Raw genomic sequence first — 12,787 nt, 5'->3', positions numbered from 1 at the left:
CTGCCTCCTCCTCTCTGGGTTTGCGGCTGCTCTTCCGGATTCCCACTCTAGGGAGGGGCCGGAAGTTTGGCACATGCTATCCTTGCTCCGGAGACTCTGGGGAGCTGTGTGGGCAGGCAGGGCTTGTTCCTTGGATGGGGTCCTGGTGCCGAGGGGTACCTTGCCCCAGTAGGAGGGTTGTACATACGCAGACTGACCACACAGGGCTCAGGAGGGGATTTTCTTAGCTACTGGAGCCATGAGTTGCCCTCTGAGAGGAGGATATCTGTGATTGAAATTAGCCACCATGTACAGGGACCGGAGAGAGCCATCGGGAACCTGTCTTCCACAGGGCTCTGGGGTTCAGGTGACTGAAGGCCGACAGGAGGACTTGGTGGGACCTGAGAAGAACATTGTCTCTCTATGCACACATGTGGGGCATAGACTCCTCTGACCACCCCTACCCACTCATTGTGCATAGAACATGAAGTTGGCGGCAGGAGGGGCCTGCTATGGCACCCAGGTTATGGGCTGGTGAAGGAGGCTTGCTCTGATGGTCCTGGAGCTGCATAATTCTGGAAGCCTCGCTTTGCCCTTGGTGGTCATCTCTCTGTCCTTTGCCCCCTGGGTGGTCATCTCTCTGTCCTTTGCCGCTTTGGGTGGCCATTTCTTTACTCTGGGTGGTTTGATTCTTGCTGCCATGTCCTTGAGATGACCCTTGACACCTCACCTCTGAGGTCATGTCTGGTGAATAGGAACACTGGCTCAACCTGGGTTTCCCCAGTAGGTAGGAGTCAGGCTTGAGCTCACCATGTCTCCCCAGTACAGAAATCCCTTCTAGTTGAGGGTGAGCTGAGGCAGACTTACCTTTCTCCTTTTGGGGTGACATGGAGCCAATAGCCACCTTTTTAATAACCCTAGCCCTAAGCCCACCCTGTCCCTCTTGGCCTTTAATTAAAGACAGTTGACTGTGGTGTGAAAAAATGCCTGAGGGCGTGGGTCCGTGCACATGTGGAGGCCAAAGGAAGGCATCGATGCCTTCTCTGTCACACTCTGCCTCGTTACCTCAGACAGGACTTCTTACTGGACCACAGGTTCCTCTGTTTGATTAGGCTGTGTGGCTAGCAGGCTCTCCCCAGTGCTGGGGTCACGGGCATATTCAGGCATGTCACTAAGGGAATTTGGAATTTGTGAGCATTTTCTGGAAAACGCATATGTGGAATGGGCTTAGCATCCTGCTAGCCCTCTGTATCTGGGATTGTCATGTGTATTGATTCCCTGCACAGGACTGGGCAGGGAAGGCAGTGTAGTCTTGAATCCCTCATTAAGAGGGATCCTATCAAGTCTTAGGCTACTGGAACCAGGGTCCCTTGTTGTCTTGCATTTGTTAGTCACATCTCAGCTGTACTTGAACCTCTGGAGGTAAGGATAGGCCTTACTCAGCTTGGCCTCTCTATTGGGCCCCAGCCTTCCCTTGGCCAACTAGCGATGGCTTTGACGTCCCATGAGGTCACTTCTCTCCCAGATCAGTAAGGACACCAGATTAGACACTCACTTTTGCTTATTGGGTTCAGGACTAGGTGATTATTGTCCCTTCTTGCAGAGGAGGGAGGGAGGGAAAGCCTAGAGAGTGGCAGTGACCTGTGCTGCCCACCAGGGTGGACATGACAGTTGTCACTTGTCCTAGGACTGTGGCTGCATGGCCGTGATCTGGAGTTGTTGGATCTGGGTGGTATGGGGGTTCCGTGGCCTGTCTCTGCTTCTGTGTCCCTGGTTCTGCCTGAAACTGAAGGTGACTTCTCTCCCTTCCAACCCCTGCAGAAGAAGACGACGGTGGCCTTGAAGGCTTCGAGGATTTCTTCCCTGCAGAGCCCGTGAGCCTTCCCAAGAAGAAGCCCAAGAAGCTGAAAGAGAGCAAGTCCAAAGGGAAGCGGAAGAAGAAGGAGGTGAGGCGTGGGGTGGGGTGAGCTTGGGCCTTGTGCTTGGGCATTGGGCACCCCTTGGAAGGAGGTGAGGTGTGGGGTGGGGTGTGCTTGGGCCTTGGGCGCCCCTTGGACACCTGCGGAGGTGCTGTGCAGGAGTCCCCTGAGATGGAAATGGCATGTTGGGCTTCTTGAGAAGGTTGGAAGTTCAGCTGTCCTGTGCTGAGCTGGAGCGCCATGTTGTTCTCTCTGGCTGCCTCCCTGCCCCGCACTGTGGTCTCAGCCTGGTCTCTGGCAGCGTTGCTGTCTGTCCTCTCTCTGGCTGTTCTGTTGGAGCCTCTTGTCTCCTCAGTGAATCCTACTGAGAGCAGAGAAGGTCAGAGAAACACCAGGAGGCTCCCACGAGGAATGGGCTGTGTGTAAGGGCTGCGCTTGTGTGCGGTGACCTTAATGTTCCCGTTCTTTACTTCCTGGCTCTTGGTGGCTCTGTGTGCAGGGTGCTGGGACTCAAGGCTGAAGAGGTGAGGTGGCTTGCTTGCTGACATTATGCTTCCATGTGCCTTATGCTGACTTGCTTCATCCCTGAGATCGGCCTTGGGAACTGATGGTGTAGGGAAACTGAGGCAGGCGGTAGCTTAGCGTCTTTCCCATTCAGGACAAGACTGTTCTGTCTTCTCACCTCCTGCCTCTCCAGGCCGCCCTGCCAGGATGGTGGAGCATACACCTCTCCTTCTAAATGAGGGAGCAGAGGTGCTCAGAGGGCCACTCACGGGGGTGACCTCTTGCCTGTCCCTCCGTAAAACTGAGTCACTGCGAGGCTTTGAGCAGGTTTATCTGGGGCTCCAGCATGCAGGCTGGGGGTAGAAGTGAGGAGAGCCCCAAAAGAGAGAAAATGGTGGTGAGAGGCAGGTTAGAGCCACTGCCCTCTTGGGCATCAACTCTGTCCTCTTCACCTTCCCTGTGTGGGGACATTGACCCAGCACGTGTCTATCTGACAGACGACTGTGGAGAAGGCCAAGGGCATCAGAGGGGACCTAAGCTCAACCTGCAGCCTGTATGTTTTCTCCTCTGTTTTAGCGTCTTGTCAAGGACAGCCTAACCTAAGGATTCTCTCAGCAATGTGTGGCAACCCTCTGTGGCGAGCTCCTCAGCCGCCCCTTCTAGCCCACCCCAACCTCTCCCGGCTTTGTGTGTTAGTCAGCTCTCTTGTTGAGTGCGTGTGTGTTCACGCACATGTATGTGCGCCACACTTGGCTCTCCTGGAATCCCTGACCCCTCGGCTGACTTCTGTGCCCGTCAAGGCTCTCTGTAGTCTGGCATGTTGTCTGGGATTGACGTGTTTGTCTCCTCCCAGAACACCTCACACCCTGCCGCAGGGCAAGTCTGTCTCCAGCAGGAAGTAAGAGAAGCAGGTTGTCAAGGGTTCTGGTCCACAGACCTGTATTTTAAGGCTTCCTCCAAGGTGTCAGCAGAGCTCTCTGTCCCCATTATCCAGAGGAGAAAGTGGAGGCAGGATGTGGGCGCTGTGCTTGGGAACCAGCTCCTTTGACACAGGGGGCCCCAGAATTCTCCAGCAGCCGCTGCCTCCTATTGCTTGGTCCTGCAGACCTGTCCATGGCTGGGCAGTGGATAGGTTCTGTGAGGCCCTGGCTCCCAGGTCCCCAGACTTTCTGCTTGAGGCTGTTGTCACTGTTCTCAACCTCAGGTCCTGGGCCTCATGGCAGAGGACTTGCCAAGTGTCAGGCCATTGGCTGGGACCATTCACTTCTAGATAAAATGCCCGGCCGGCTGGGGGTTCCTGGGTGGGGGAGCTTTTGTTCTAAGCAGGACTGGCTTTTTCTGGTTTCTTCCTGGGCACAGGGTTGACGTGGCTCTGGCTAAGAAGGATGCCAGGGGTGGGGAGGGCATGGGGCTGTAGGGCTGGGGTCTCTGTCCTGCCGTCCTCTGGTTCTGCCGTCAGGCTCTTCCTCTGGCCCGTGATTCTTTCCTCTGCCTTATTAATCTCACCTCTCCATCTCATCTCATTTCCCTCCCGTTCGCTCTCCCATTCCCTCCTTCGCTCCCGCTGCCTCTCCTCGCGATGCAATACGTCTTCTTTAAAAGGGTGCACACTGGGGTAGACAAGACTCCAAGATGCAGGCACCAGAGTGACCCTTGGGCCAGGGGTGCGCCCTCCCCCTTCACCTCCCCTGCCCCCCGGTTTAACGCTATCCAGCTGCAGGACCTGGGGATGGGGATGGCGGTCGATAGCGTGCTATTTACAAAGAGGAGGCTGTGTCTGCTCACCCACCCACCCACCCCGCAGCCCTAGATCACGGTGTGGGAATCTCCTTCCTCCCCAACCCCAACACTGCATCCCCCACCAGGTGACTCTGAGGCGCAGAGGGGGCCTGAGCAGGTGGGCTCTAAGCAGTGGCTTGGGCGGGTGGCGGGGCACAGGCAAGCAGCAAGCTGTGGATCCCGATTTACATAAAATAACCGGGCTGCAGCCGGAACCTGAGCATATGTAGATGAAGCTCCCCGTCAGACCGGAGAGCAGGAGGGAGAACTGATTTCAACCTGTACTGCAGCGGTTGCCATAGCAACCAATTATTCAGTGCTAAATTATAACTGTTTATAACACTGGTGAATGGGAAGGCTCATATTTCATTCTTTCTTTTTTCCTCTCAGTCTTGAAGGACCCCAAGTCGAGAATGACCAACTCCCTGAGTTCTTCCTTTGAGTCCAAATGCTTTTTTTTTTTTTTTCCAGGAGATGTGATGTGTGTGCTGGGCATAGAAGGGAGAGGAGGAGGAGACAGGAGGCCAGGATTCAGAAACTGAGGAGTGGGGAAGAGAAGGGGTGTGTTGCACGGACTGTTTGGGGCCCCCACCAGCCATGGCCGGTGTGCTGTGCCCTCAGCAGGCAGAGGGGCTCCGAGCAGAGACCCCCCCTCTTTGCCCTCAACCTGGGTGTGGCATCTGAGGTGCTTTGCGCGTGTGCCCTCAGGTTCTTCTCCCAGCCACTAGTGCAACACTTACAATCACACCCAGGATTGTTTCCGCAAAGGGCAATGTCAAGAGCAGAGGCCCAACTCGTCACCCTCATTCTCACAGCCTGCTGTTGGACTTTGGTTTCTCTTAGACCTCAGGCCTGAGGTTGGTTTGCGGGATTTGTTAGAGTGATCGGTCTGTGTCTCCTTCCTGAGTGGGGTGTGGCTCACCTTACTAGATAGCCTGGGATCTGGTCTATCAACCAGGCTGACCTCATACTCACAGATTCTCCTGCCTTTACTCCCCAAAGTGTTGGGATTAAAGATGTGCACCCTAGTAGGTTCCGAGACACCGAGTGGTCCCTCTTGGTCTGGTTCGTGGCCGGTTTTCCCCTTCTCCGGTGACACCGCTATCCCCAGGTCCTGCCCACAGCCCTTTGGTGCATGCTTTTCCCATCCAGTTGCAACGTTCCCCCCTCGCCATCTTTTCTGTGAGGCAGGATGTTTTTATGATGTGTGTCACGGGGTGGAGGAGGCCCAGGCGTGGAAGCGTATAAACAGCTGGTCCAAGTTCTGCCGACACTGTCATCCGAGGGCATGGAAGAGGCGTGGCAGGGGAGAAGAGAGATGGGCTACGGGCTAGGGGCTGGCGGTCAGGGTCTTCTCTCACCGGGGTGGGGGTGGAATAGGAGGTGAACATTTGGACTAAGCTTTGATGGGCGGCCGGAGGAAAGGAACACCAAGCCTGAGATCCACACCCAGGGCTCCAGCTCAATCCCTGCCTTCCTCCAGCTCTGGTGTGTGCTCGCCTGAATCCTCCTATCCAGGCCAGGCTTTCAGCTTCAGTCAGCCCCGCCCCCTCTCCGTGCCGAGCACAGGCTGCTGCTGCTTCTGGCAGACACTGCGGTCTGCTGGAGGTGCCTTCCAGCCTCCCTTTGTGCTGGTCACTCCTGAACCCGGATATGGTGGTGTCTTCTACCCAGGACACATTCTGGCCAGCTACCAGGCAGAGTCGTGTTGTTTACCCATACCGTCACTCAGCTGCCCGTGACCCATGTGGCTGACTTTGGTCCTGTCCCAGTGGGTAGAAGTGGGGCGGGACCTATGTTACCTCTGCAATTTCTCTGCCCCCCAATCAGAGTCATCACCGTTTTGGGGTGTTGTCACCGGGAGATGCCTCTGCTTGGGTGTGGTCCAATTGTATCAGGAGTAACTGTGGTTGTGAATGCAGAGAGCTCTGGCCTAAGCCCCCTGCCAGGACACATGGTGAACAACTGGTTCTTATGCCACCCCAGTTTCTGAGCACGGCACCTCCATGTCAGGGTCTCCATGTGCACAATGCCCCTAGTTCCTTTCTCACTGCACAGACGAGAGAGTTGGAGGTTCAGGTTGTTACAATGACTTGCACGTGTCCCAGGCTAGCAAGGACCCGCAGGCAGGCCACACAAGGATCCACCCTTGGTCTTTCGGCCTCTACTGCGGTGTAGTGCCTGGGTTTCCTTCTCCGGGGCCGGCTGCAGCTGCTGTCTGGGATACCCTCTGTCTCTCATCTACACTCCTTTTGGAGTGAGGACTGGAGCTCGCAGATCTCGAGGACATAGTCTCAGAGAGCTTGGCTGGCCTCTGCTGCCTAAGGGGAGAGGATGTCCCTAACTGACTTCACTTTCCCCTGCTGTAATCTGAGAACTGTGGCTTCTGAGTCCCATATCACTGGTAGTTGTGGGAGCTGGGAGCTGTCCCTTGGCTGCAGACCAGAGTCGGTATTCTGGGAAAGTGAGGAGGCTTGGCAGTGCACTGATGTGATGATTGGTTAGCAGGTGACAGGCGCGAGAGCAGGGTTCTTAGTGGGGAGATTGAGCTGAGCTTCCAGGAGAACATATGGGTGGGGTCTGCCGAGCTGGCCTGCAGGGAGAAACCCCTTCAGTAATAAGTTCACCCTCAGCTAACTGATGGGGTGTGGCCTGCAGGTTCTCTACTGGGAAAGGCAAGAGAATTCTGAGGGGCTCCCAGGATTCTCCAGGTAGACCCTGTTGCCCCTGTCTCCCATCATCACCTTTTTTCTCTTGTTTTTTTTTTTTTTTTTCTCCTTCCCTGTCCCCAGTTGCTGAGTTCATAGGGCACTCTCCATATTTCCGGCTCTCCCCATCTCTCCTCAGGCCTGTCTTTGCTCACCTTGGAAACACCTCATAGGCATCACAGGTGTAACAAGTCCTGAGCTGGTAATTGTGGTGACAGTGCCAGCCTGTCCCTGCAGACCCACGTAGGAGAGGACAGGGCTCTGCCTCCCAGTCACAGGCAAACCGTTTCTGTCCAGGGGCAGCATCCTTCTGGTGGGCATGCTATGACTGTAAACACCCTAATCTCCATATAAATGGGCCATTTTCTGCTTCTACAGACAGAAAACAAAATCAAGGAGTCAATCTCAAGAGCTGCCTAATTTACCTTTTCTACCATTGAGATGGAGTGGCCATCCTGGAGACAGGCTCGTACTGTGGTGGCCTCTGGAGAGCTGATTCTCTGCACTCACTCCCTGATCGCAGGGTGAGGGTGGGCACTAGTGGGCAGGTCAGCTCCTGCTTGGAGCTTCTCTCATATCCTTCGGCTTTCTCCTCTGGCCATCATGGACTCTATCAGGAGTTCCTGGCATGGAGTGCGATCACGCTTTCAAAATCCACTATGACCAAAGCTGAAGCCCAGCTTGCCCTGGGCTCACCGCACACTTGGCCTGCCTGGGGAATTCCGGTTTTGCTCAAGATCACCTCACCATTCTGTCAGTTACCTTTGCTCACGCTCGCCCCTCTGTGCACCATGGATGAAGAAAGATGGTGGCCCAGCAGCTTATCTAGGCCTTCTACCCCAGGTCTCTGGCATCCCGGGGTGTCTGGCACCCTCACCGCTCCCCTTTCTTTTTCAGGGGAGCAATGATGAGCTGTCAGACAATGAGGAGGACCTGGAAGAGAAGTCGGAGAGCGAAGGCAGCGACTACTCCCCCACCAAGAAGAAGAAGAAGAAACTGAAGGAGAAGAAGGAGAAGAAAGCCAAGCGGAAAAAGAGGGACGAGGACGAGGATGATAATGACGACGGAGGCTTGAAAGTAATCGGCCGGGCTAGGGTCAGGCGGGGGATAGGGGTGCCCCAGAGCCCGAGTTAGGGAGCTGGGGTCAGGTGGGGGATGGGGGTGCCCCCAGAGCCCGAGTTAGGGAGCTGGGGTCAGGCGGGGGATGGGGGTGCCCCCAGAGCCAGAGTTGGGGAGCTGGGGTCAGGCAGGGGATAGGGGTGCCCCTGGAGCCCGAGTTGGGGACCTCACCCACATGCACCTGGATGTCGGACATGGGATATGGGAGGCTTGTATCACGAAGTCTCAGCTATGCAGGGAGGACTTAGGAGTCTGTGGTCGCCTTGGTGCGGTGTCTTGTTGACAGATTGGGGCTGCTCTTGGCAGCAGCTTGCCCACCCGTGCATGCAGCTGTTTCTGGAGAGAGTGATACATAGTGTCAGCTCAGGTTTGCTGCCGGGAACCTCTTGCCTGGAGCCATTTGAGGAGATAAAATAACAAATGGAGTCTTTGCCACAAGCATCTGTGGACAGCCCTGCCTGGGTACCACATGGGTGTCCCTCCAGCCTCTCAGTGAACTTGGAGTGGCATGGCTGTGGCTGTGATGGACCTGGCTGTCTTTTGGGCACGGGCAGCTTTGTCATAAAGCAAGCCAAGGCATCACGGTTGAATGGAGGCCATCCCCTGGGCTGTGAGGTGCGGGTGGGCGACCTCATGTCACCAGGAGTGGTTTGTGAGCTATGATGTGGCACCACAGACATCAACACAGTCGCTGTTGCGCGGCAGATTGCTATGAATGATTGAAGACTGGCGGGCTTCAGGGAGCAGAGCGTACTTGGGGTGTCCTGACACCCCGTGTGATCCATCAGTCACTGGTGGGTGTGCTGTGAATCATCAGTGACTGGTAACAGCCTTGGGGACAGTTTTGAGAAATTGACTCTGGGGGCTGTTGAGGAGTCCCAGTGACAACATCCTGCTTATTTCTGTGCTCTGTGGAGGTGCCTTCAGGAAGGCCTGGGTGTGCCTGAGGGGGCAGGTCCCCCATGGAACCATCCCTGAGCTGTTGTGGAACCAGGTTCTTAAGCCCTCTTGCTTTGTGGGTCATTTCTGGGATACAGGTTCTGGGGACCCAGGGAAGGTGTTTGCACCAGCTGGGTGGCCTTCCACTGCAGGGCCAGAAAGTTAGCTTCCAAGGGAGTTTGAGGAGTCAGGGCAGACGGTTCTGTGTGGCATTCACTGGTGTCGCCCAAGGCTGGAAACACTTCTTTTTTTGCTTCTGTGGATGGGGGTCCGTGTCCCCTGGCTGGTCAAAAAGGCTAGGAACTGTGGCAGAGAAAGGTGTGTGCTGATTGGTTTAGTGGGTGAATGCTGGGGTTGGTGGGGACGAGTCAAGATTACTTGGAAGAGGTACGGTATGGGGGAGTGGGGTTCCGTGGTAACAGTCACTAAACCATTCACTGTGCTAATTCTCTGAGGCAGCATGAGGAAACTGAGGCAGAAGGGTGAACTAATTTGTTTACTTCTCACTGCTGGTATCTGAGAGAGTGATGGTTAGAACTGACTCATATAGCGAGGCTGGAGACATGGCTCAGTGCTTAAGAACACTAACTGCTCTCCTGGAGGACCCAGGTTCAATTCCCAGTACCCAAATGGTGGATCAAAACCGTAACTCTAGTGTCGGGGGATCTGATGCCCTTTTCTGCCTCTGCCAGCACCAGGTCCGCATGTAGCGCATAGACATACGTGTAGACGAAACAGCCCTATACATAGAAAGAAATCAATTAAAAACAGCTGGGTGTAGTAGCAAATGACTTAATCCCAGTGGAGGCAGGAGGATCTCTGTGAGTTTGATGCCAGCCTGGTCTACATAGCAAGTTCCAGGACAGCCAGGGTTACACAGAGACCCTGTCTTGCCATCTCTTCATCTGATCCCTGCCCACTAGGCCATCTTGTTCTGTAGCTTTCCGACTCTTAGGATAGCCCTTTTGAAGACTCACAGGGACCCTTAGGATTGTTACACACTTCACTTAGTACCACATCTGGGAAGTGACCGTGGGACTCTTTCAGCACTGTCCACTGCTGTCACTCTGTCCCAGTCTACCAGAACAGCCTGGGCTTGTCTCTGACCTGTTTTCCCCATCCAGAGAAACACGTGTGACCTTTCCCCAGTCTCAGTGTTAAAACTCACAGCATCCTGTGAGCCAGCATCTGAGACAACCCCCTGGTGGGGTTGGCGGGTAGGTGGGTGTGGCTTTCAGGTGTCCCAGTGGTAGGTGGGAGTTGTTCTTCAGTTGCAGGTTCTCATCTTCCCCTTTCTCAGAGCAGCAGGCAGGTCAGAAGGCCTTTGCCCCTGATCCCCACCTCTCTCTGCAGGAGCCAAAGTCCTCGGGACAGCTCATGGCGGAGTGGGGCCTTGATGATGTGGACTACCTGTTCTCAGAGGAAGACTACCACACACTAACCAACTACAAGGCTTTCAGCCAATTCCTTCGGTGGGCCAGGGGTGGCTGCTATGGCCGGGTGACCATGGGGGTTGTGCTTGCCTGAGGCACTAGATCCAGGGGAGGTGGACAGAGAGGTAGCCGGGGCTCCTGATGGATGAGCGTTAGTAGAGCAATCGCTGACCTGGGGTCAGGACCCCTTCATTTTAGCATAGCCTACTTCCCTCACAGGCTCTGTCTTGGGGTCCAGGCCCCTCTCTGGTCTGCAGCCAGATAGAGACCCTGTCAGGAGTCAGGAGTATGTTGGGGTGTGCTCTGGTTTCATCTTTGTTCTGTCCAGTTTCTTTAGCCAGGACTATGGGGCTGGCCACACCTCACAGGTGTGAGAGAGAGGGTGGTCCCTTCCTCACCTTCCTGTATCTCTCCCACAGGCCGCTCATTGCCAAGAAGAACCCCAAGATCCCTATGTCCAAAATGATGACCGTCTTGGGGGCCAAGTGGCGAGAATTCAGCGCCAACAACCCGTTTAAGGGCAGCTCGGCAGCAGCAGCTGCAGCAGCTGTGGCCGCAGCTGTGGAGACTGTGACCATTGCTCCTCCATTGGCTATCAGTCCCCAGCAGGTGCCCCAGCCTCTGCCCATCCGCAAGGCCAAGACCAAAGAGGGCAAGGGTAAGGCTGTGGGTGAGTGGGCACTGAGCTCTGTCTGGCAGATCTGCCCCCTCCTAGATCCCGCAGGTCAGCTAGGGGTTCTCCTTTATGGAGGACCCGGTATTTTCTGTGACCTCAAGCTGACTTGACTCGACCCCTCTTTATGGCTCCAACCCTGTCACCTGTTGGGGGAGGGTGGGGAAGTCAAGGAGTTTGGGTACATCTTTGGGCGTTAACATTTGCCCAAAGGGTGCTACCCTCACCCTGTGGGCATGGGGGCGGGAGGGGTGGGTCACAGTGTGAGATTACTGCAGCCCACCCCATAGAATGGGGTAGTTCCAGCCCTGGATTTATGGAAGTTTGAGGTAGTCTTGGGTTAGCCTGCTAATCCTCTCATGTGAACGCCTCCTGCACAGGGTCGAGTCCCTGTCTAGGGACCTCACAGGACTGGGTGTGACCAGGGATGGAAGGACAGCAAGGAGGCCAGGTCCAGTCTGACTCCATGCAAAAGGGATGGGAGGGGAGGGCAAGCAGGGCCTTCTGCTTCAGAGAGACCAGGCTGCAACCTGGGTAGAAGTTCTGGCGTTTAAGAGGTTGGGGACATTGATCTTTCTCCGCGGGAACGTTAACCCCTCTTGTAGTCTGTTCTGATTTGGGGTTTGATGGGCTGAGAGAAGTCTGGGAGCGACCCCACGTGCCGACCCCACAGAGTTTCGGTGTCTAGGACAATGATGAATATGGTGCCTGGCACCTCTGTTTTATGTCTCAGAGAGTGCCTGGTGGGCGAGTGTCATGGGTCACTTGCCCCAACTCTGTGTGCCCCCCATCTTTCCTGTTTTCCCACTTCCACCTGCCTAGGAGCTACCGCAGAATTGTTGATTGCCTGGGCTACCTGTTCAGAGCTCGAAAGGTTGAACTAGCTTTTCTGTGGCATGCCCTGGTTGCAGCGGGATCCCCATCTTCATGTCCTTGTGTGTGGTGTAGCCATGAGAGAACTGGGGAAGGCTACCTGGCAAGGGTGCAAATCCTATCACCAGACCCCATGCCTTCCCCTGGCAGCAGGATGGGCTGCTGGGGCGGGGCGGGGTCCTTATTCCCTAGGTGGTTAATTGACGTCATAGAGTCCAGCTTACAGCCCGTGTGAAAGGAATGCTGGGGGTAGCTGTGGGAGGTGCCTTTGGCCCATGGTTTGGGAGTCTGGTGGCCTGGCTTTTGGTACCGGGATGACTCTCTAGGGATCCAGGCATGGATCCCAGGTGGGCAGTGTTGCTTCAGCGGCCTGCCCTCTGGTAGGGAAGCCAAAGGGCTCCTTGGAAGCAAGTCAGTTGGACAGTGTAGTTCATAGCTGATGGCCAGCATGGTGTCCAGGACAGCCAGACTTGGGTCAGGTTTGTCTCTTTCTCATTACTTCCCGCGTGACCTAAGCAAGAGCCTGGCCTCTCAGACCCTCCGTCTTCACATGACCCATTTCTCACTGGGGTCTTGAAGGCTCCGTGAAGTGGTGGGGGAGAAATGGGCCATCAGTGGCAGTGTTGGTCATTGCAGCCCTTGTTACAACGCCCAGGGCCCGGAGTGAGGAAGAAGAACAAAGGCGCCAAAGACTCCAAGAAGAAGGGGAGGGGCAAGCGAGTGGCGGGGCTCAAATTCCGCTTTGGAGGAATCAGCAAGAGGAAGAAGGGTTCCTCGGTGAGTGTGCATGCATGTGTGCATGTGTGTGCGTGCCCACGTGTGTGCCCACGTGCGTGCATGTTTGAGTGTGTGTTCATGTGC

At 55.5% G+C, this 12,787-nt stretch overlaps 1 protein-coding gene across 6 annotated transcripts in view; it reads left to right on the top strand.

Annotated features, from left to right (window-relative positions):
* Chd5 (chromodomain helicase DNA binding protein 5) overlaps positions 1–12,787 on the top strand; it is a 53,229-nt gene that overhangs the window by 7,734 nt on the left and 32,708 nt on the right. For all 6 annotated transcript variants that reach the window (XM_026781831.1, XM_026781829.1, XM_005353641.2 and 3 more), the window contains exons 2-6: positions 1,801–1,925; positions 7,787–7,966; positions 10,301–10,419; positions 10,800–11,038; positions 12,582–12,703. In XM_026781831.1, coding sequence (XP_026637632.1) covers positions 1,801–1,925; positions 7,787–7,966; positions 10,301–10,419; positions 10,800–11,038; positions 12,582–12,703 — 785 coding nt within the window. The remainder of the gene's footprint in view (positions 1–1,800; positions 1,926–7,786; positions 7,967–10,300; positions 10,420–10,799; positions 11,039–12,581; positions 12,704–12,787) is intronic.

This window comes from Microtus ochrogaster, chromosome 10 (assembly GCF_000317375.1).
Source record: "Microtus ochrogaster isolate Prairie Vole_2 chromosome 10, MicOch1.0, whole genome shotgun sequence".
In the NCBI taxonomy this organism is placed as follows: Eukaryota; Metazoa; Chordata; class Mammalia; order Rodentia; family Cricetidae; genus Microtus; species Microtus ochrogaster.
Note: the sequence above shows the minus strand (reverse complement) of the source record. Positions and strands in the feature narration are given on the sequence as shown.